General features: G+C 43.4%; 1 protein-coding gene across 11 annotated transcripts; it reads right to left on the bottom strand.

Annotated features, from left to right (window-relative positions):
- Positions 1-209: 209 nt before the first annotated feature.
- Positions 210-21,144, bottom strand: ZBTB24 (zinc finger and BTB domain containing 24). 11 transcript variants are annotated; one of them, XR_005218000.1, is made up of 8 exons: positions 20,970-21,144; positions 19,331-20,307; positions 16,532-16,699; positions 15,986-16,069; positions 15,236-15,398; positions 12,280-12,387; positions 4,190-4,271; positions 3,340-3,363 (listed from the first exon to the last, which is right to left on the bottom strand). XR_005218000.1 is itself a non-coding variant. In XM_037843973.1 (7 exons), exons 2-7 carry the CDS (start codon positions 20,277-20,279, stop codon positions 2,643-2,645), a joined length of 2,088 nt encoding a protein of 695 aa, XP_037699901.1. In that variant the 5' UTR covers positions 20,280-20,307; positions 20,699-21,144; the 3' UTR covers positions 210-2,642. The 11 variants fall into 11 exon arrangements, 4 of the variants coding, with proteins under 4 accessions (XP_037699901.1, XP_037699900.1, XP_037699902.1 ...); XM_037843973.1 differs by lacking the exon at positions 12,280-12,387 and having other exon boundaries at positions 210-3,363; positions 15,236-15,319; positions 20,699-21,144; XM_037843972.1 differs by lacking the exon at positions 12,280-12,387 and having other exon boundaries at positions 210-3,363; positions 15,236-15,319.
- Between the last annotated feature and the right edge of the window lie 1,712 nt (positions 21,145-22,856).

Genomic DNA, 22,856 nt, shown 5'->3' with positions numbered 1-22,856 from the left:
GGTCAGAAGTGCTTGGAGTCCCCTAAGCAGAGGGCGCTGGACAAATCCTATTTTTTGTGTGCCATGACATGGAAAAGGTTTGGGAAGCACCAAGATAAGACACAGACTCAAAGTGCCTGGCTTTACTCCAGGCACATAGTAATAACTCAATATGTGGCAGATATTTTTGTTGTTGCTACAATTCATGAAAATCCAGATGTAAGCCTCTATAATGAGAATCTCATTTTATTCCTCAGCATCATCTAACTCGTTGCTCATGGCATGTAAAATGCAAGAACCAACTGCAGAAAATACACAGGGTAGAGGTGAAAAGAAGATTCAGGAAACAGGGGCAAGCACACAAATAAATTCATTTGATGGTAAGAGCTCAAATCTGCCCAAGGCTAGCCCTCTGCTGAAAGAAAACCAAAGGGATCTTCAAAAGTTACATCAGGTGCATTTTGGCAGCTAGAAAGCATAATACTCTGCCATTTCTTTAGAAGCATACTCTGTTTCTCCACACTTGCTACCAGGTTGTAATCTGTAAACTTTATGAAATCTAAATATGCCCAATGAACAATCAGCATCCAAATTGAGATTGCATTAGTGTAAAATATACACCAGATTTTGAAGACTTGGTACAAAAAAAGAATGTAAAATATCTCATAAAAATCAATTAAGACATTAATTACATGCTGCAATGAAAATATTTTGTAAATGTGGGGTTAAATAAAATATATAAAAATTGATCTCACCTTTTTTTTTTTTCACTTTTTTAATGTGGCTACTAGAAAATTTAAAATTACACATGGCTCACATTGTATTTCTATCAGACAGCACTGAGGTAGACTGTCATAAAACTTCTTAAACTTGTTTTATAAATAGCCATGTAACCATATTTCCTGAATAATTATCTAGCTATGCAGAGAAAGTAGTTAAGTGTTCATTTACTTTAATACTATGTACCTCCATTTGCTTTAATATACTATGTACCTCCTGGAGAAATGTGTACCAGTAGGTTTTCAAAAGCTGGTGAAAAATCTGTTTTAAAAATAAGCTTTAAGTAATTTAAATGACTGAATGGAGAATCTGAAATAATACTTACAGTACAACCACATTTGTAAAAATTATACCTCTGCTCTAGTCAGACCTGATTTACATTACTTTGGTTGATACATATAAAAATATATCATTTTGAAAATTTCAAGAATTACATTAACAATAAAATATAGCTTGGCAAATATGCAACAAAAAAGTTCCCATCTTCTCTCAAACCTGAGAGGAATTCGCTATTTCGTTAATCTCCCAGGACACCTATTTGATGAACATGGAAATCACCAATGTCTAAAATGAGGCAACAAGTTGCTGTTAACTGCAGAGTTAAGTTCCCCTTACTCTCCACCACCTTCATGCTAGTTTAGATGTCCTATTATCTGACTTCTTCTGAGGGCCTTTCTCAAAAACCCTCTTACTTGAGAGTAAGCAGTCACAAAGTGTTCAACACAATACACGGAACTCTAAAACCTACCCCAAATCTAAATTAATCTTTTGATAATAATTTAGAATCATCCAACGATTAAAAACACATGCTGGCTACTAAGTCTCTGAGACTCAAAATTATTTATAAGATTAGAAGGTATTTACTTTTAAAAAAATGTGTCCACTTTGTGGGACTTAACTTAGTTCACAATAAAAATTCACTATAGTAATTCCCCACTTCCAGAAAATTATCAGACAAAATACATAGATCAATATCTTCAGAGATAATTGGAATTCAGTCGAGTATATTTAACATTTAAGTTATACTGAATTAAAATTTTAAATTTTCTAGGATAACTAACAAAGCTGTAACTTCATCATGAAGATCAAATATTGCGATAACAAATGAAGAATTCATTTGGGGTGAAGGTCTTGATCCAATCTCATTAGACTTTTTAGAGTTCTGAACTAAATTTTTAATAATATGCTTTTGAAAAAATATGTAAATCTATGTTTCTCAGAAAAGTTGAGTTTAGAATTTTTAAAAAATTCTATACTTTTGGCTTTCTTGCTACATGAATTCTGAGTAAAATAGACATTTAGTTTATATGTCTTTGAATCTACCTTCAACATGACACAATGAGCCCACTGTGATTGTTGAGAGAGAGAAACTTTCTTAAGAGATTGGAAGTTATTACAAGAACACATTTCCCAAATGCTTTGATCTGTTATACCCAGCCCTGACTTGTTTCCTAAGGGAAATAAGGAAGTGGAACCAACCACTTTACCCAATTTATCACTATGACCTCCTTTGTTCTAAAAAATAAAAAACCAGAATATTGGAAAAGTCAGGAAGATCTTAAACTTATGACCGTGAACACTTAATAGCAATAGGAAAGGCTAAATCAATGACCCAAAGAAAAATTAACTCAATCTTTAAGAGAGGGAGTAGATGAAATTTATCAATTATTGAAATGTTAAATCCAAACCAGTATTACATATAAGACACGATACACATATCTTGCTGCCTGGATGGACAACATTATAAACATCAGCCAGCTATCACATCTTTGTAAGGCTCTGTTAATCCGGTGTTGCAGAAAGCCTGCCTTCAAGCATCTACGATCCTGATGTGGCTGGCTTATGGAGAAGAGCCCTGCAGTGCAGTCAAGCAAGGGCACAGGTCAGCTCTGCTCCTGGCTGAGTGGTGTGGGCTGGGGCGCAGGATGGGCCGGTGGGGGTGTGCCAGGCTCCTGTGTCAGCTGCAGGTGCTGAGCCGGATCAGAAGCACTCGCTAAGTGGAGCTCCCCTGTTTGCTCTTGATGGGTGTGAAGATGTTCGAGGGTTTCCTTGGAGAGTGTGATCACATGCACCGGTTCCGTCTGTGAGGCTTCCATCTGGCTTTCGATCATATTGAGGCTCTGAATGTGTTCTGTTTGCTCCTGCTGAGCCGAAAGAATTAGATTCTGCAGTTGCTCTGGCTGCTGTGTGAGCAGGGTGAGATTAGCACCCTGATCTGCACCCATGTTCTGGGAACTCTCAGCAGCGACGATGCTGATTCCTTGGCTGGGACCAGGCATGAAATTGATGTTATGTACCGAGTCGGTTACAAGGAGCTGAATTTCCTGCTCTCCAGAGGTAGAGAGTTGATATGGCTGCAGCTGAAGAATATTCCTGACTTCTTCAGTACTACTATTGCCAGAAACACTGCCAGCATCTGACACAGGTTTCTCTTTGCTATGGATTTTCAAGTGAGCTTTCAAGTTGTCTAAGCGAGCAAACTGTAAATTACACTCAGGACAGGAGAAAGGCTTTTTGCCTGTGTGGAGAATGCAGTGCCTCCTCTTGGCACTGGAGTCAGAGAAGGATTTGCCACATATGCCACAGGAGTATGGCTTTTCTCCTCTACAAGAAAATAAATATTTCATAGTAAAAACCTAAATACCTACTTATCTCTTGCCTGGTTATTTAGGAAAAAGCAGGCATGAATAGAGGAAAATGAACTTTACTGGGAACCAAAAGTTGTAAGTTCTCCCACTAACTTAAGGACTTGGGGTGAGTCACAACTTCCATGGGTTTCAGTTTCTAATCTCAAAAACAAACAAACAAACAAACAAACAAACAAAAAATTAAAAGAAAACCCAGGAAAGGTGGAGTGATGCTGGAGCAAGGGTGGTGGATAGGGCTAGGCTAGAGGTGATAAAATTTTATGATTCCATAGTATGCATTTTATAACATTTTAATAATATACATGTAGTTCTTTTTGTTTTGTTTTAGTTCTCAAAGCCAACTGTTAGACTCAAATTAATATATATGATTACCAATATTGAAAATTTGTACAGCCCCTAATTATTCATGATGCTTTCAGGAGAACTTCCAGATCCAATCTGGTAGAAATTTGTGTCAACAAAAACATTTATTCAGAAAACATTACTTAAAATTTTTTTTGATTGAAATTTTAAGCTTTGCACCAGCCTCCTTCCCACCCCAAATCAAAAATAAACAAATAAAATCAAGAATACAAACTTCTACTGGGTCAGAATCAGTTTTCCTGATTTTGCCTAAGTGAGGAATTTCTTTACTGAGAAGGTAAAATAAAATAATAAACTACACAGAAAATTCTACCAGAGTAATAATCTGGAGAAAAGGACTATATAGGTAACAGGGCACCCCACGGAATACCAGGGCTGAATGCGGACTCCATGTGGGAAAAATATCTGCAAAACTTTACCGATGGATTCTTATGTGGGTCTGAAGAGAACTCTTTGCTGTGAAAGATTTGCCACAGATTTCACAAGTAAATGGCTTCTCACCTAAAAAAAAAAAAGGGGAAGTGTTTACAAATATAATTTCAGCATAAAACAAGGCAAATATCACCTGAACCCACAATATGATGCACACATGAATGAATGAAGTACTACCAAGCACTGACAATGTCCCTAAGCACTGGGTCCTTAAGTACCAAGAAGGTACAGAGAAAGTGTTAACAAGGCACTGTTCTTTCCCTTAAAAACTTAGAGACTGAAACAAGGAGGTAAGTGATTACATGTAGAAAACAATGGAGCACGCCTATCTACTCCTGTGGTTTTCCTCCTTCCCCTTAGAGATAACAGTAATTTACATTCTCCTATCTTAACAGCTTCCCAATAACTTCCCATAAAGAGGAGCCCACTTGACCTTCAAAAGGACCCCTGTGCACTAGGGTGATTCTGTGTTATTCACATTTGTATCTACCCTCCAAATATATCCAGAATCTGACCACCTCTCACCACCTCCAAGCCAACACCACTGCTTGGATCACGGTTGCGGTTCCTAAATGGTCTCCCTGCTTCTGCTCTTGCCCCCCTGCAATCTGCTGTCAACACGGCAACCACAGTGATACTCAATGCAAAGTCAGAGTGCTCCAAACTGCGGGTGCAAACTCGAATGGCCCCTCACCCAGAGATAAAAGCCGAAGTCCTTGGCCTACAAGAAACCACATATCTGCTCTCCCCACCCCTCTCCTTGCCCCAAACCTCCACATTCCTTCTACCTGCCATGCCTTCCCCCTGGTGTCTCCCAGTTAGGGCTCACTCCCTATTCTCCTTCAAGTCTCTGCTCAAATGTACTTCACCAGGAAGGTTTTATCAGCAGCCCCACCCCCAAAGCACTCCTTAGTCTGCTTCCCCACTTTTTTTTCATAATCACCATTTCATATGATATATTTTGTTTACTTGTTTACGGTCTATCCCCCTCCCCCATTATTATACAAGATGATTTGTGTGTGCGTGTCCACTCAAACCCTGCTTAACTAGATAACAGCAAGGGATGAGTACAATTTGAAGTAGGGGATGGCCAGCAAGCTTTCCTTTTCACAACATCTGCTCTAAAATTCAGGCTGGACATTTCTCCAAGCACCATACTGGGTGGAGGACACTGCGATGACAAAGATGAGTTTGCATCTTTGCACTGTTAACTCTTACCTATCCAAAGGTCAAGACCAGGCCAGTGCCATTATCTTTCCATAGCCTTCCAAACCAGAGCTAGAAGCATGTGGAACATACTATAATCTCAGTTCATTTTCTCCTTCTCAAGATTCGAAGACTGAATACCTAACTCTGTTTGCTTATGATGGTAAAGTTCTGTGAAGCACTATCCCTGGGGACTGGCTTATTCCTATGGAAAGATCTCAGAAAGTCTTTCTGTTTGCAAATGTTTTTTAAGGACGACTGTTCAAAATAATGGAAATCCCTTCAAGGAATAACATCTTTCAGCTAAAGCTCTTTGAGGAGTGAAAAGGACAGTAAGAAAACTTTTCCTAGCTCAGGTGAACGTGGGGAAGGTTTTCCTGTTCCCTGGCTTCTGATTTGTCTTTCTGATAACAAATCCTCTTATCAACTGATTGACTCATACCTTGTTAAGTGTATTCAGTTCTAAACCACTGAGGGACTGTTTACAAGGGGCAGAGCATTCATCTCAGAGTTGAGAAACAAGAAAGAAACAAAAGTCACATTCCCAGCCTCAAAAATAATTTACAGTCTAGCCCTTCTGGAGGACAGTGGGGTGGTTCCACACAAACTAAGTAGGTGGGTGCCACAAACGTCCTGCAACCTCATTAGGGGGCATTTACTTGGAGGATATGAGAGCAGGGACATGAATGGACATTTGCACACTGGTGTTTACGGAGAGAGTATGCATGATTTGCAATGGGTGGAGGTGGTCTAAGGGTACACTGACTGAGGAACAGAATGGTGAACTGCTATGTGTACACACAAAGAAATACTGAGCTACTGTGAGGAGTGAAGCTGTGAGACACGCAATGAGGTGAATGGAACCTGCAGATGGCGTGTGAGTGAACTACACCAGAAACAAAGGCAAACACTATAATGCCTCACCAATATAGGCTAACTACAATGTGTAAACTCAGAATTGAACTTTAGACCACAGCTTATCAGGGAAAGGCTTATTGTAACGGTCCCTAGATTGTAAACTCTTACAGCAGTCACATCTATTCCTGAATTGTAATGGCTATCTCCAGATTTCAAGATGCTGCTCCCTTTATGTATAACCTGATCGATCCCTGGAACTTTGAATATCTGTGTGACACCTGAAACTCAGAGCTAGAACTCGGAAGATACGAAAGTCGGTATTAGCACATATAGCAACTGTTAAAAAAGCTGAAAAAGAGTCCAAACTTCAACTAGAGATATGAATGAAGCAGATGTGGTTAAGACTAGGGCAAATTGGGCCAAAGGGTAAAGGACAATACTGACTGCATTTTAAAACCTCAAATTCCATGTGACACCAAGGTAAGAGATGTTTAGTTGGTGCAAGATCTATATATCCTAAACAATGTAACTCGTACAGTTTGTTCAAATACCATAATTACATGGAACTTTCAATAGGAAGTGAGACCTGGTAGGTGTGCATAGGTTAGTGTGAAATAGCGACACATCCCAAATTAACTTGACAAAGAATAAAAATATATATGCAGGGCCCCCCTGAGGAGCTGGGGGAGGATGCAGAGGTGTTGGGCTTCCTCACCTGGATTGTTGCTGATGTTCTCACAAACATTGAGGACTGGAGGTTTGATGTGCCGAGGCCTCTATCATGGGACTTGTCCTTATGAAGCTCATTACTGCAAAGCAGAGGCTAAACCTGCTTATAACTGTGCCTAAGAGTCTCCCCCTGAGTGCCTCTGTGTTGCTCAAATGTGGCCCTCTCTCTCTAGCTAAGCCAAGTCGGCGGTTGAACTCACTGCCCTCCCCCCTACGTGGAATCTGACTCCCAGGGGTGTAAATCTCCCTGGCAATGTGGGATGTGACTCCCAGGGATGAATCTGGACCAAGCATCATGGGATGGAGAACATCCTCTTGACCAAAAAAGGGATGCGAAATGAAACGAAACAAAGTTTCAGTGGCTGAGAGATTCCAAACGGAGTCGAGAGGTCACTCTGGTGGGCATTCTTATGCCCTACGTAGATAACCCTTTTTAGGTTTTAATGTATTGGAATAGTTAGAAGTAAATACCTGAAACTATAAAACTGAAACCCAGTAGCCTTGACTCTTGAAGATGACTGTTTAACAATGTAGCTTACAAGGGGTGGTGACTGTGTGATTGTGAAAGCCTTGTGGATTGCACTCCCTTTATCCAATGTATGGATGGATACAAAAAAAACAGGGAAAAACCAGGTGAAAAATCGGGTGGGGGGGTGATTTGGGTGTTCATTTTTCCTTTTATTTTTTATTCTTATTTTCACTTTTTTCTGGTACAAGGAAAATGTTCAAGAAATAGATTGGGGTGATGAACACACAACTACATGATGGTACTGTGAACAACTGATTGTACACTTTGGATGATTGTATGGCATGTGAATATATCTCAATAAAATTGAATTAAAAATAATAATTTACAGTCTATTTGAGAAGACAAAATTCAGATAATAATCAAGTAGCATAGGGCTGTATTTGTGTCAACATTTGAACGAGTGGTATCAATGAAACTGAGTTCAGACAAGATGATGGATGTGGGTGGAGGCAGGATGTGGCTAGACTGAAGAGACAGAACAGAAAACTGAAGCAGGCACTAGCCCAAGCAGTACAGTCTGTCCAAAAAGCTGGTGCTGGCAACGACCACACGGTGCAGATGAAGAGGGCTGAGGATTTGCGCCAAGGAGTGGTGGGCCTACAAAGTGAGGCCAGGCTACAAGGAGCAATACATTCCAGGCAGGGGACCTGTGGAGCCTCTGAAAGTTTCAGCAGAAGGATGACATGACAAGAGCACTGAGAAAACAAGCCTGTGACTGAGGTGTCAGGAGGACCAGGGAGGCTGAGAGTAGAAGCAGAAGGACCTGGCAGCAGTTCTCGTGACAGTCTACACATGAGGTGCTGAGGCCCGGACCAGAAGGTGGCAGGAGATGGAAGGAGAGACAGAAGGAAAAGGTTGAGCCGATCCGGCCTGGGTGGCAGTGAGACCAGAACGAAGTTTATTACAGGAGGATTAGAGCATGGAGATTAAAGGGAAGGGTGGTCACGCATGCGACTCTCAAGGTTTCACCCAGGGAGCTGCTGACAGCGCTATTTAAGCAATCTAAGTTTCCTACCAGACCCCCTTCTCAGCAGTATACTCCACTGATCCTACCCCAGTGACTGAAACCGCCCCAACTCAGTAGTACCTGCTTCTCACAGCTCGCTGAGTTTCCCACAGCTGCCCACTCAAGCAGGAATAACTTTCTTGGTTCTGGGCAGCCCCTTGCAGCCTGTGCCAGGCACAGGCATCGAGAAGCCTCCAGGGCTTGCTCCCCTCTCTGGTTCTGTGTTCTTGCCTAAGTATCCTGCTCCCCACTGTGGGATACAGCTCGTTTTTAATTTAAAAATTACCCATGTTCATTAAAACTTATCAAATAACATCAGAAAGTACAGAGAATGTAAAAACTGCTCCCAACACTGAGGAGCGTCTTCACGGACATCTGGGCGGACTTGTGCAGGAGTGCACACTTCCCCACCACGAGACCATCCACGCCCTTCTCTAAAGTCACTCTTCTAAAAGGCTGTGTTGTGTTCCACTGTGAATATTGTAAAAAATTTATCGAACTAATACCTTCCTGAGGGACATTTAGGTCGAGTTTTAAGCTTGCGACATTCTATGCAGTCCTACTGGTGATGACTATCCTCACGCAAACATCTTTTCACAATTGGGCAGTTTAAATTTTGTTTACATATGGCCAAAGTGCTTTCCAGAAAGTTCCTCAATTATATTCCCATGCACAGTACATAAAGATTTCCATTTCCTCACATACTTGCCAATCTAATGGGGGGAAAAAAAGCACATTCCTTTTCCTTTGACAGCTAATGTAGTTGAACATCATTTTATCACATCTCCTGCTCAGTTTTCTACTGGGGTGCTCACTTTTATATTTGGGGCACTAACATTTTGTCACAGAAGTACCAAATATTTTTTCCTAGACCAGGTATCTCTCAAATACATCTCTCTGTTCCACTCCTTTGACCTGCAGTCTTCATTTTTCTTCCCTAAAGAGGCTCCCAAGAGACTCAGCCTCAGGACCTTCCCTCTGTCTACCCTCTTGGGGCTGCCTGAGTTCTTTTCAATACACAAATCAAAACACGCCTCCTCCCACCTTCAGTATCTTATGTGCCCCTACTCCCACCCCGCTCAGCCATCCCACCAACCTGCTCACCTGTGGAATCCCTCACTGCAGCCCCTGGGCACTGGGTTTCGACACCCTCAAGCTCTGCACATCCTGTTCCTGTCTGGACACTCCTCTTCCCAGACTTTCCTGGGGGAGTGAATCATTTCCAGCATGTGGAGCTCAAACCTCTATTTTGGGTCTTATCACACTGTACCGAGACTCTTTTTTGTTCCTGTTGTTAGTTACAGTCTCCAGTTTACGTTGATTGCATCCCTCCCCCAATACCTCCCCATTTTTAACACCTTGCAAGGTTGACATTTGCTTGTTCTCCCTCTTAAAAGAACATATTTGTACATTTTATCACAATTGTTGAGCACTCTAGATTTCACCAAGTTACACAGTCCCAGTCTTTATCTTTCCTCCTTTCTTCTGGTGTCTCACATGATCCCAACCTTCCTCTCTCAACTGTATTCACAGTTATCTTTGTTCAGTGTACTTACATTGCTGTGCTACCATCTCCCAAAACTGTGTTCCAAACCACACACTCCTGTCTTCTCCTATCACTCTGTAGTGCTCCCTTTAGTATTTCCTGTAGGGCAGGTGTCTTGTTCACAAAGTCTCTCATTGTCTGTCGGAAAACATTTTGAGCTCTCCCTCATATTTGAAGGACAGCTTTGCTGGATATAGGATTCTTGGTTGGTGGTTTTTCTCTTTCAGTATCTTAAATGTATCACACCACTTCCTTCTTGCCTCCATGGTTTCTGCTGAGAGATCCACACATAGTCTTATTAAGCTTCCTTTGCATGTGATGGATCGCTTTTCTCTTGCTGCTTTCAGGATTGTCTCTTTGTCTTCGACATTTGATAATCCGATTATTAAGCGTCTTGGCATAGGCCTATTCAGATCTATTCTGTTTGGAGTATGCTGCGCTTCTTGGATCTGTAATTTTATGTCTTTCATAAGAGAGGGGAAATTTTCATTGATTATTTCCTCTAATATTGCTTCTGCCCCTTTTCCCTTCTCTTCTCCTTCTGGGACACCAATGATACATACATTCTTGTACTTTGTTTCATCCTTAAGTTCCTGGAGATGTTGCTCATATTTTTTCATTCTTTTCTCCATCTGCTCCTTGGCATGTAGGCTTTCAGGTGTTTCGTTCTCCAGTTCCAGAAGAGTGTTTTCTTCTGCCTCTTGAGATCTGCTGTTGTACGTTTCCATTGTGTCTTTCGTCTCCTGTGTTGTGCCTTTCATTCCATAGATTCTACTAGTTGTTTTTTTGACCTTTCAATTTCTGCCTTATGTATGCCCAGTGTTTTCTTTACAGCCTCTATCTCTTTTGTGAAATCTTCTCTAAACTTTTTGAATTGATTTAGCTTTAGCTGTTTAAATTCCTGTATCTCAGTTGAAGTGTACGTTTGTTCCTTTGACTGGGCCATACTTTGTTTTTCTTAGCGTAGGTTGTAGTTTTCTGTTGTCTAGGCATCTGATCTCCCAGGCCACCCCAATTAGGTTTTCCCAGACAAGAACAGGCTCAGGTCACAGAAGGAAGAAATATTCAGTATCCCATTTCCCTGATGGTTTTTCTTAGAGGACTGACACACCTGTGCTTTTCTGCCCAGCAGGTGCACCTGTCAGCCTGTCACCAGCTGGTATAAGAGGGTGTGGCCTGTGGCTCTCCTCACTCAGGCTTTGGGGTACGGTTCTGGTAAGGCAGGCAGTAGAGGTGGGCCCCTCCCTTTCCTCTTGGGAAGCTATGCCTCCTCCAGAGAGATCATCTGCATATCAATAAGTTCTTTGTTTCTCTGACTCTGCTGATTAAAGTGTTTTGATTTTAAAACAGGCTGAGGCATTCTTTACTGCAAAGTGCTGAGGGCTGAAAACGGATGAGGTGTTCTCCACAGAGAGAAAGGGACAGAAAGCTCCCGGATTCACCAGTCAGCCAGAGATAGCACCCAATCCTCTGTGCTCCCCGTCCTGAGACAGATATATGCCCCGACTCTCCCAAGGTCAGTTGTCACCAAAAGCCTCTGTGTGCTTGTGGGAATTCACTGTATCGAGCGGTTAATATTAAAACCACAGTTGGATCTGGGCTGAGGTCCACTTGCTTGTTTGGAAAGTGCTTCTCTCTAGCACTGCGAGGCTTCCGTGAGGGTGGGGCTCTCGGCTCTCAGCGTGGGTCTGTAGTTTTTACTTACAGATTTTATGCTGCGATCTTGGGCATTCCTCCCAATTCACGTTGGTGGATGATGAGTGGACAGTCATGTTTGTCTCCCTGCAGTTATTCCAGGTTATTTACTAGTCTTTTGGTCATTTATGAATTGTTCTGGGGGGGACTAACAGTCTTCCACTCCTCTCTATGCTGCCATCTTAGCTCCTCTGTACTGACACTCTTAAAAGAGGTTGTGTTATAGTGAGGGGTCCCAGATCTCTGGAAACATGAGAATGAGTGACACTGATGGATGGTCTGGAAACACATGGCCAAGGAGATTCGGGAAGCTTCAAATCCAATCCAAAAAAATGAGGCAGAACATACAAAAGAAATGTGACTTGACTAACTGTATTATGTGTTACTAGGCAGGGCAAGCGACATGAGTAGGAGCCCACAGGGTACAGAACAGTGTTTATCTAACACTATCCATGTAAGAGAGACACTAGAAGGGTGGGACTGTACGGTGGGGTCAGAGGTCACTCACCAGCCTTCTCCATGGCCTCGGCTAATTCCGTTGACTTGCCCCAGCTCACCAAGCAACTTTCTGATTCCTAACTTGGTTTTCAGGTAGACTGATACCACAAAGGAGATACTGTGGGCAAAAGAAAGGTGCAGTCCCTTTGCTAAGTTAATATATTTACTGGTTTATCAGTCTTGTTAGTGTGCTTGCCTTGGCTTTACTCAGTCCCTGCGAGCCTGAACAACTCCAGGAACAGCGATAAGATCTGAGGACTATGAGCTATGGTGACCTCACCAGCACTGTGTGTCTGCCTGACGTGCCATTTCAAAATGAGTCCATCTCCCTCACTAATGAAGCCCTCTTAGGGAAGAGACCATCTCTCACATATCTCTGACTTCCCTGGTGCTTGGCATGGTGCACCTAATGCAGAGAAAGTTTCCACTAAAGAACTGGGAGACAAGAGTCTTGGTTTTCCAACTGAGCATGACCCTGCGTAACAGTCAGTGCTTCCTGGCCTGGCCTTCTCGGCACCCTAACATCTGTCTACAGAGGTGGGCACCCACTCTGCCAGGAAGCCTCTCCCTAAACACTCCATTCAATGCCCGGGGAGTACCAACAAACACTGAGCACATCTCCATGCTAGGGACAGATGACTCGTAGACCCAGACCTCAATGAGCTCAAGTTTTGGGTTTGATTTCTTTTCTTATTTCTAAGTCATACAAATCACTTTTTGTAGCCCGTTCGGTCTCCTTTTTGCCTATCACACATCTATTTTCCTCTTCTGCTTCTCCCCAAAGTGGACAGGGTAAGAAGAGTTTACTGGGATTATAGGGGAGAGACCCTCTGTTCCTTGTCATCCCCACTTCAAGGCCTGCTTCTACTCATAAAGACCACAAGTTGCCTTAAAGCCTTATACTCAGAAGACAAAAACTAAGATGAAACATTTCATCTCTGGCATTACTTAACATAACCAAGCCACCTCATCCTCCCCACCTACACACTCTCCTAGGTGTTCTCATTGTAGCTTCTCAGACTATTTACAGGCTGACATGGAAATGAGTAAATTTCTATCTCTGGCGGGCACCTGTCCTCTGAACTTCAGACCCAAACTCCCAACTGCCTACTCCACGTCTGTGTGTGGATATCAAATAGACAGCTCAGATCCAACATGTCCAAATTCTAACTCTTGATTTGTTCCTCCCACAGTCATCCCACAATTTTTCATTCTTCCAGTTGTTTTTGCCTCCTCTTCCTCTTCCCCCACAGCCAATCAAGAGCAAACAGATCCCAAGCTGGATGACTGGTCACTGCTTCCACTGCTACCACACTGTGCCATGCCACCGTCATCTGTCCTCTGGATCACCGTGACGGCCTCCTAATGGGTCTCTGCTTCCACCTGTGCTGTCCCTCCCCCTACCCCACACGGCAGCTGGAGTGAGCCTATTAAAATCCTTAGTCAAACTATGTTGCTTCTCTCACTCAGAATAAAATACAAGTCTTCACTGTGGCCTCCAAAGCTCTAAAGCCTGAGTGCACCTACAATCACCTGGGGAGCTCTTAAAAATATCAGTGCCCAAGCTCTAACCCAGGTTCATTTGGACTCTCCAGGCTTGGGGCCAGCTTGTATTTTTTAAAGCTTCTCAGGCGAAGGTCCATGCAGCTAAGGTAGAAGACCTGCAGTAGTGGAGCTGGCTGCCTGTGACAGCCACTTACACCGCTCCCTCCTACCCCCATTGCCCTAGTTCTGCCTGGGCCATTCCTGCTGCCTTCTGGCATTTCTCCAGCATGCCACGGACACTCCTGTCTCAGGGCTCTGCACCTGCTCGTCCTTCTGCCTGGGATACTCTTCTTCTGGATGTCCACAATGGCTCTGGCTCCTGAACCACACAGAGGGTCCCACCCACGATGTCACCTCGTCAGTGAGGCCTTCCCAAGCCAGCCCCCAGGTGAATATGAGCAGCTGCCCTTCCCACATGGGCCTGTTACCGTTTTATTTCTTCCCAGCACTCCCCACTACCTTATATGTTGTGTACCCATTTGCTCTTTGACTTCCCTGCTAAGAAACTGGTCCTCAAGAACCTGGCTCTCTCCCTCCCACCCACTGCTGTACCCTTCCTGCCTGGAGCAGTGCCTGGGACCCAGGAAGTGATCAGTAAATATTTGTTCCATGGATGAATAAAACTTCACAGAACCTATTCATGACAATGTCTGTAGAAAGAGGGTATGGAAACCCATTTTCATACAATTCGTACCCTGTGCTTTAAGTAGAAAAGCTTATGTTTTCAAAAAATTGTTCAGAGCAACACAAACCAATCTGATTGATAACTTTGGTACACAATTTAACAGAATCTCTAAATAATCAACTTACAGTGGAAAGTTTTCCTTAGAAAATCTAACAGGCTCATTTTTAATAAGGGCTCTTGAGCAAAAGGTTTAAGAGGCCCACATTTTTACTCTTCTGATCTTAAATGAAAGAATTTGGCCTGCCCTAATCAATACTGCCTCCTCTCATGCCTGAAGGTGACTTTTTTGGAGGTGGCAATGCTTGTAAGTTCTACTTGTAGGGAAAAGTAGAAAATGGTGAGCCCTGATGCTACCTTTGTGTTTCTTTGTTTCATTTTGCATCCTTCTCTAAAAAAATTATCTTGATAATATTTAATGCTGAAGTAAAAGTGTGAAACACAGAACCAGATTCAGACTTGGAACTATTTTTTAGTATTAAATGCCTTTTCATATATAAAAAGTGCTTGGTAAGTGATCTCTGTTTTGCTCTTCTACAAAGAGATGTTATAACTTCCCCACAGAACGGTGCTGACGGCATTCTGCTTGGGCTTCTACATGATCTACGTATAAAATTCCCACCCGATTTACAATAAACATTTCCAAATACAGCCTGAAGAGGGGACTCAGGGTACTTCATTCCTCACGTTTCTGCAAACGTCAGGTGTACCAGAAAGGGATGCAGAGACAGAGTTTTACCTGTGTGTGTTCGTAGATGTTTCTTTAGCTGAGACACATCCATGAATTTGCGATGGCAATGGTTGCATTCCGGTAACGAGAGGCCTTGTCGCAACAATAAAAAAAGTGTCAGTGCATATATGCAGCCCCTGCATTTCTTCAGTGATTTGCGTTAAGCATTTCCCTGAAAAATAATCACTTTAAATATGGTATCTTAATTAAAAAAAAAAAAACAGTAATTTTTATTAATTTGGAAACGGTTCATATTTTCCTATGCACCTCACCACATGGGGGATATGCTGCTGCCTCAAGAAAGCTGGGACCCTTCCCATCTCCCTACACATGAACTCCTTTGGGTGAGGCTATGGCCAGTTGATCTCAAGTTACACTCCCAACCGCACACTCCCTTCTTATCAGCTGGCAGGGAAGAACAGAAGACAAAAGTGGGATAAAGCCTGGGGTGATGACATCCTGTCCTGGCATCACCAGCAACCAGTCAATTGGGACAATTCTCAGGCAAGTGGTGCCCTTGAAAGATACCACTTCCGTTAAGGTTTCTAACTGTGGTACCAAAAATGTAGTATAAAAATTAAACACAAATAACATGGTGGTAGAGACTAACATAAGGCCGAGGAATTTAGATTGTTTTTAAAACCCTTTCCCCTAAAGATTCACTTATCTTCTCCAATGTGAATCTAATGTTTCAGAAACTAGTAATCTGTATTTGTACGTCTCCCCCACCAATCCAAATTGTATCGCACTTTTCTGTACCTGTATGAACTCGGTAATGGCTCTTTAGTTGTCTTTTCTGGCTGAAATATTTTCCACACTGATCACAGGTAAAAGATTTCTGTCCTGCCGGATAAAAATCCAAACACTGAAACATGCAAAAACTGTCAAGAACAAATACTCACTAAAAAGGTAACCATCACAGTGGGCTCAGGTCCTCATTTTCTACAAATGATACCAATAACTTGCCTGCAAACCCAAATGCCTTCAGAATCTGGGGCAGTAACATAAATGTGCGTAAGTATGTAAGGCAATATGGAGTGGTAGAACTGGAGAACTTGAGTTCTGTCCAAAGGCATTCAAACGACAATAACACTAAATGCTGGTGGTCAACTGGCAGCCAGTTTGCAAGCCCTAGTGCTCAGTGCTGTGCAGAACTCTATACTTTTGACTAATGCATAATCCCGCCTTTCAATGACACCACATGGGAAATGAAGCCAGGCTGAGGAAAGACCGTTCGGATCACAGAATGCCCACCCGGGAATGGGAACCTGGTGGCAGTCCACCCTGTGGCGCAAGCCCGGCTACCTGAGTGGAGGCTCATGTGCTCCAGCAGGGAGTGCTTGGTGGTCAGAGCCTTGCTGCACACGGTGCAGGTGTACGGCCGCTCGCCTGTGTGCATTCTGGTGTGAACCTGCAGGGAGTGCTTCTGGGCAAAGCCTTTTCCACATTCATTACACTTGAAAGGTCGCTCCCCTGGAACAAGAGGCCCAGAAGCCCAGTGTAAGCAAGAATCTGTGCACCTTTCTGTTCCCTCTCACATTAAAATGGCAATAAAGAGAATTCTCTTAAAAGGCATATATCTCCTTTACAGACAGACAGATGGATAGATGGACTGAGAGACTGATGGATACAGATAGAAGGATATGGCAAGTGTGGCAAAATGTTCAAATTGGTGGGTCTGGGGATCTGTGTGGGGATAAGAATTTGTTGGAGTTCTCTTTATGGGGTTTGTATTATTTTTGTAACTGTCTTGTAAATTTGAGAATATTTCAAAATAAAAAGCTTAAAAAAAGGGCATATATCCCAAAGGTCAGTGTACAGGAGAGACAACATCAGCAATACAATTTTGGAAGCTGGAGTAGATGAACCCAAAGCCAGCAGTAAGGAGTGCAAAGACACAACCTAATTTTTAAGACAGCATCCCAAAAGCTCAGAATTGGTGGGACCTGTATTTCTTAAAATGGAGGTGAGGGAGTGTAAATGTCAGTCTGTTTCAAAGGCAGTTAGAGTCCCCCAGATCCAGTCTCCCAATTCCATGCAACCAGGAGAGTGGCCCTCCCCCAACAGAAGATGGAGATTGTTTTGCTAAGAAGGCAAAACAAAGGGTCTCCGGATTGGGATCACCAGGCACAGGAAAGTGGCACTACTGCAGGGAAAGGAGTCAAAGGTTACAACTAGGAAGATAAGACCTCCCTAGCCATTTTCTCCCTCATGCTGCAGGACACCAGCAGCCGGATCTATAGCCACCAACTAGGAGAGCAGAAGCAACTTCTCCAGGGATAAGAGGGGCCCACCCAAAGTGAGGGAGCTGAAGATGCTGATGCCAGGCATCACCCAGGAGGGGGAGCCCAGCCAAGTCATCTCTGGGGCGGACACTGTCTTTAGGCCATTTCCACACCCACAAAGCTGCCACTTAACTTCTTAACACCCCATTCTTACTATGATTAAATATGGTTTTTAGAAAATAACAGATCCAGAGATCAAAACAAACAAGAAGAAAAAAGCAACTTGCAGAAAAAGAGACTGCCCAGGGTAAAGAAAACACTAAAAACTGACAAATAAATGTCATCACTAACATGCTCAAAGAGGTAGGATATTACATTGTGATACAACATGAAGATGCCATTAAAAAAGAGACTTTAGAGAACAGAAAAGAGCTCCCAGAAGCAAAAAATTGAGAGAGAAGAAATTAAAGACTCAATATAAAAGATGAAAGAGAAAATGGAAATCTCCCAGAAAGTGGCACAAAAAGGATGGAAAACAACAGAAAAGACAGGTTAGAGGACGAACCCAACAGGTCAAACAGCCAAACAGCACGAATTCCAGAAAGAGAGAATAGAGAAAAAGAAGAAAAGGAAACTACCTATGACATAATTCAAAAAAAATTTCCAGAAGTGAAGAACATGTTTGCAGACTGTAAGGCCCTAGCTGGTAGCCACCCTGATGAAGAAAACCACCTTGCGCTAAAGTGATTCACTGTGACATTTCAGAATTTCACAGCGGCAAAGGAAAGAGCCTACACAGTATTTTTCTCAATATGCCTTGTAGAAATATTTAATTCTTTAAACTATGAACATATCTTTGATAAAAGTAATAACCAAATTTACAAAATAGGATCTATTAAAGTTCAACAAATATTTATCAATGTACAAAAATTCAGAGTTCTCAAGCTGAATCTCTGAGGAGCTTTTAAAAACAGCAAAGCTCCAGACAATTAAATCAGAAGCTCTGGGAGTGGGGCTGAGGCATCGGTAGTTTTAGGTCTCTTGGTAATTCTAATGCTCAGCCAGCTTCAGAACCACAGTGCCAGATGCTGCTGGATGATAGGAGGGACTTAAGCACCAGCCCTCTATTCAAACTTACAATTAAACTGGGGGCTATTTAGGTGGTAACTATTCCCTGACCCAAAGCAGAGTGAGTTAAGTGCTTCGAGCAAGGAGGAAGGGATATATGGCTAGGGCTGCACTGTCCAATATGGCAGCCACTAGGTAAGTGTGGTTATTCAAATTTAAATTAATCAAAATAAAGTTAAAAATTCTGTTCCTCAGTCACACTAGCCACATTTCAAATGCCCAGTAGCTAAACATGACTCGTGGCTGCTGTATTGGACAGCACAAATATAGACCATTTCCGTCATCCCAGAAGGTTGTATTGCCCAATGCTGAGTTAACATGACCAGAATGGAAAAGGCATTTATGGATGGCCGAGAGATAAAGCTGCCCAGACAGAAGAAAACAACCTGGGTAAATGTGTAGCTGTGGTCAAGAACAAGGAATGTTTCAGAATCGCAAAGCAGAATAAGTATGGCTAGAGACTGATGCCTGAAAGTTACGGAGAAACCAACAACTCCAAATAAGAGCAGTGGTTGTCAATCCCAGCTCTGTAACCCAATACGTGACTCTGGGCAAGTTACTTAAGCTTTCTAGGACTCAGTATCTTCACTGCACAATGGGGATAATACTACCTACTTCGCAGAACTGTCGTGAGAATTTAATGCAATAACACATATGAAGGCTCTAGTATAATGTCTGCCATATCAAAGCTATTATCAATACTACTCCAAATTCCAAAACACATCCCAGTAAGCTGTGAAAGCATGATTACCCGTGTGGCTTCTCTGGTGGATTGCTAAAAAGTGATTGTACTTAAAGACTTTGCCACAGTCTTTACAGTGGGCCTCAGGGCTGGGGCGCCTTCTCCTCCCACAGGTCCTCTTGGCTGAACCCTGATCATCTTCATCCCCAACAAGTTTGTAATCTTTAAGTCTGACAGATCTCCGAATCCTCCGCTTGCTATACCGACTCTGGGTGTTCTGCCCATCCTGGGTCTTGGGATCAGAGTTCTCATCTTTTTCAGCTGGTATATCCTCCATTCTACCTGCATCACCAGCAGGCTCACATGCTTCCATTTCTTTTGCTGGACTCATTTCATTCAGTAAACCACTGTCTCCTGCTTTAGCCATAAAGTTTTGTCTATTTTGAACTGAACTGTTCACCCTTAGCTGTATTTCTTCTTCTGCAACCGGTTCTGATTTCCCCTCCTGCAAACTGTTGACTTTTCTTGGTCTTCCCCGTTTCCGCTTTGGAGGATCATTTTTCTTATTAGAAATAACCACCACCGGAGCACCAGCAGTGTTCAAAATTGTTGGCTTTGGGGAGTTATGATTTTGAAAGTCTGTGTAAGCCTTTACCAGGTCATAGACTTTTAAAAACTGAGCAGTAGCCAGGATTTGTTCTGTACTTTTCTCACTGGCGTGGAGATAACCCGTGTAGATGAATTCCAGCAGGATACTAAATGTGTCCGCAACCATGCCTTCCAGCATATAAATGGACTGGCCGATCTCCCCCTCTTCAGCAAACATCATTGAGAAGTATTCGCTACTGGCAGCAAGTAAGGCTTTGTGGGCCCGGAAATGCACATTCTCCACGATTAAAGTGATGTCACAGAGAAAGCCTTTCTTCCTCTGATCCTCAAAACAGGCCAGGATGGTGTCGCTGTGAGTGCCCGAGTGTACAACAAGTTGCCCAGAAGGCTCTGGGCAAGTTTCTGCCATTTTCTTTATAAGCCAAGCAGACTTAAACCTGAAAAATGAAAACAAGGTTTAAAAAGGAGGAAGCCTGGTCTAACAAGGTTGACTGATCCCAGCCCAAAGGTACCTACCATTCACTTCACATTAACTGAATTTTACTATTTACCACTTTTTAAAGTCTATTTACAGGCTTAGCTTTTCGTTCTCATTCTTGTTGTACCACTAACTAGCTGGGTGAGTTCCCAATATCCATGTATTCTCTCAGGATCTGCTTTCCCCGTTTGGCTAAGGAATTGGGATCAACCATCTGTAAAGTCCTTCCCAACACTTCCTATGGTTGCATAAATATCGGAATGAGAACTACACTGTCTCAATTTCAGACATTATTAACCATTTCGTCTGTTAAAACAAACGTGAAAAAGGTGCACAAAATGTAAACGTACAAAGTGAATTTGGGGATAACAGTGGTGCAATAACGCAGGCAGCAGCGGGCCTCGCTTTGGACTTGCGGCGAGGAATGGCCAGGCTGGCTTGAGGCAATGCGGAGTCGCGGGCGGACAATTCCCCGGAGCCTGGGGCCTGCCGAGGAGGAAGCTGTGGCGCGGGAAGAACAGCGCCCGGGACCCTCGGCCCAGCAGAGGGGCAGAAGGCTGGGGAGGGGTCGACATGGCCGCGGCTCCCGCGCCAAAGACAGCGGGTCCGGGGCGGACCTACCTCTAGCGAGCGCCCGGCGGAGACCGGGTCACGGCCGCCTAACCAGCCGCCTGGCGCGAGCACCCACCCCGGGCCCGCCTCGTCGCTCAGCTCGCCGAGGCAGCCGCTGGGGATCGTGCGCCACCCCGGGCCCGGGCTTCGGTGGAGCAGACGCAGCCAACCCGGAAACGCCGGCGCCGGGAGGCGGCAGCGCAAGGACGTGCGCCCACGTGGCCCACGGAGGCGGGGCAGGGGGCGGGGCGGGGCCCGGGGCGGGGTCGGGGCAGGCGGGCCGCCCCTGAGGTTGGCCGGGCGGAGTCGCCCGCAAAGTTCAGAGACGGTTCTGTTACTGACAGATTGTGGGCGATGCCCGGGAATGGCGTGATACCCTGAAATTTTGGATTTTGTATCATATCATATTGTCATCTTAATTTTGTCTCCTCCCAGACACTGGACTTTCAAGTCTTGAGTGTGTAGTGGGCGAATGAAACCGCTTTTATGTTTATTTATACTGTCGTTATAACCACCACCACCACCGTTATATAATGCCAATGATAATAATTATTCATTTCCTAGTATTTTTTACATATGCCCTTTCCTTTTCATCCCCACTTCCAATATCTCAGCCAAGGGAGTGAAGAGAGAGCACTGTCAGACAGATCTGGATAGCTAGTGATAAAAGAAAAACTTTTCATCTAATTTAAGATCTCACAGTATTCTTGAGCGATTCATGAATTGGGCAGCCACACATTGAGGAAGTAGAAGGAAGCTCCACTGAGAGGATAGAAAAGGGAAGCTGATACAGGACAAACGCAGAAGCAAATGAGGAAATGTTCTAATTGGCTGACAGTTAAGTTTCCATTTACATGGGGGAAGCTTACAAAATGGGGAGCAGTTATACATTGATTAGTATGGTATGCTGTCCATTCTGTTAAGCTGTGTCTCCTGGAAGGAAATGGGTTTACCAGCAGGTGTTGCTTATCTGCTTATAAGGTGTGGTCCATTTTCTCAGACAGCCCCTGCAGGTCAATTGTTTTGTTCTGGAAAATCCCTTCTTGGAAAGGGCATCCTCCTGACAACACCCCACGCAGGTGGCAATTTTATTTTTCTTAACACTGGTGATCTTAGGCAAGTTACTGATCCTCTCAGCTTTGGTTAACTTACCTGTAAAAGGGAGATAATACAAGTGTCAAACTTGTAGGGTTCTTGTGGCATGAACAAGATCAGGTATGTAATAGATTCGGTAAGTACCTGGTTTAAAATATTCCAGCTATGATTAAAATTATTATTCAGGCCTTCATCTTTCTGCAATAGATTATTAGAGTTTCTAACTTTTCTTAGCTGCAGTGTTTTTCCCTCCAATACAAACGTGTACAGACATCTAAGTACGAATCAGATTCAGAGACCCAGGAGTCACTCTCCTACTTAGAATCCATCTGTGGCTCCCCTGTGCCCTTAGGCAAGCTTCTACTAGTTCCACCCAGATCTGATCCCAAGCTTTTTCTCTCTTCAACTGCATATTTTGCTATTTCATCCCTCTCACTTTGTGCTTCTCCAACACCTAATTGCTTGTAATTAATTTACTCTTTCCCTATTTCCAGACCCCTAGCATGCTATCTATACCCTCCATGATTTTCAAATGGAGGTGTAATTACCAGCCTGGCTATTTTAAATTTTTACTAGTTTTAATTAAACCTAGCTCAAATCCTACGGGTGCCTTTTCTAAGGCTTCCCCTTCTTCCTGAATTGCCTCTAAGCCTCATGATTTAAGGGGTCCAAGTGTAATGGGGAGGGGGGAGGTTCTGCTTGACTTCCACACACCAGCAGGGAGGGAGGCCAGCCAGTGGACTTGGCTAACCCAAGGCTTCTCACTGCCACAAGAGGTTGCATAAAAATACTGGTCTTCCA

Source organism: Choloepus didactylus, chromosome 7 (genome assembly GCF_015220235.1).
Source record: "Choloepus didactylus isolate mChoDid1 chromosome 7, mChoDid1.pri, whole genome shotgun sequence".
In the NCBI taxonomy this organism is placed as follows: Eukaryota; Metazoa; Chordata; class Mammalia; order Pilosa; family Megalonychidae; genus Choloepus; species Choloepus didactylus.
The sequence above is the reverse complement of the archived record's forward strand: the minus strand, read 5'-3'. Positions and strand labels throughout refer to the sequence as shown.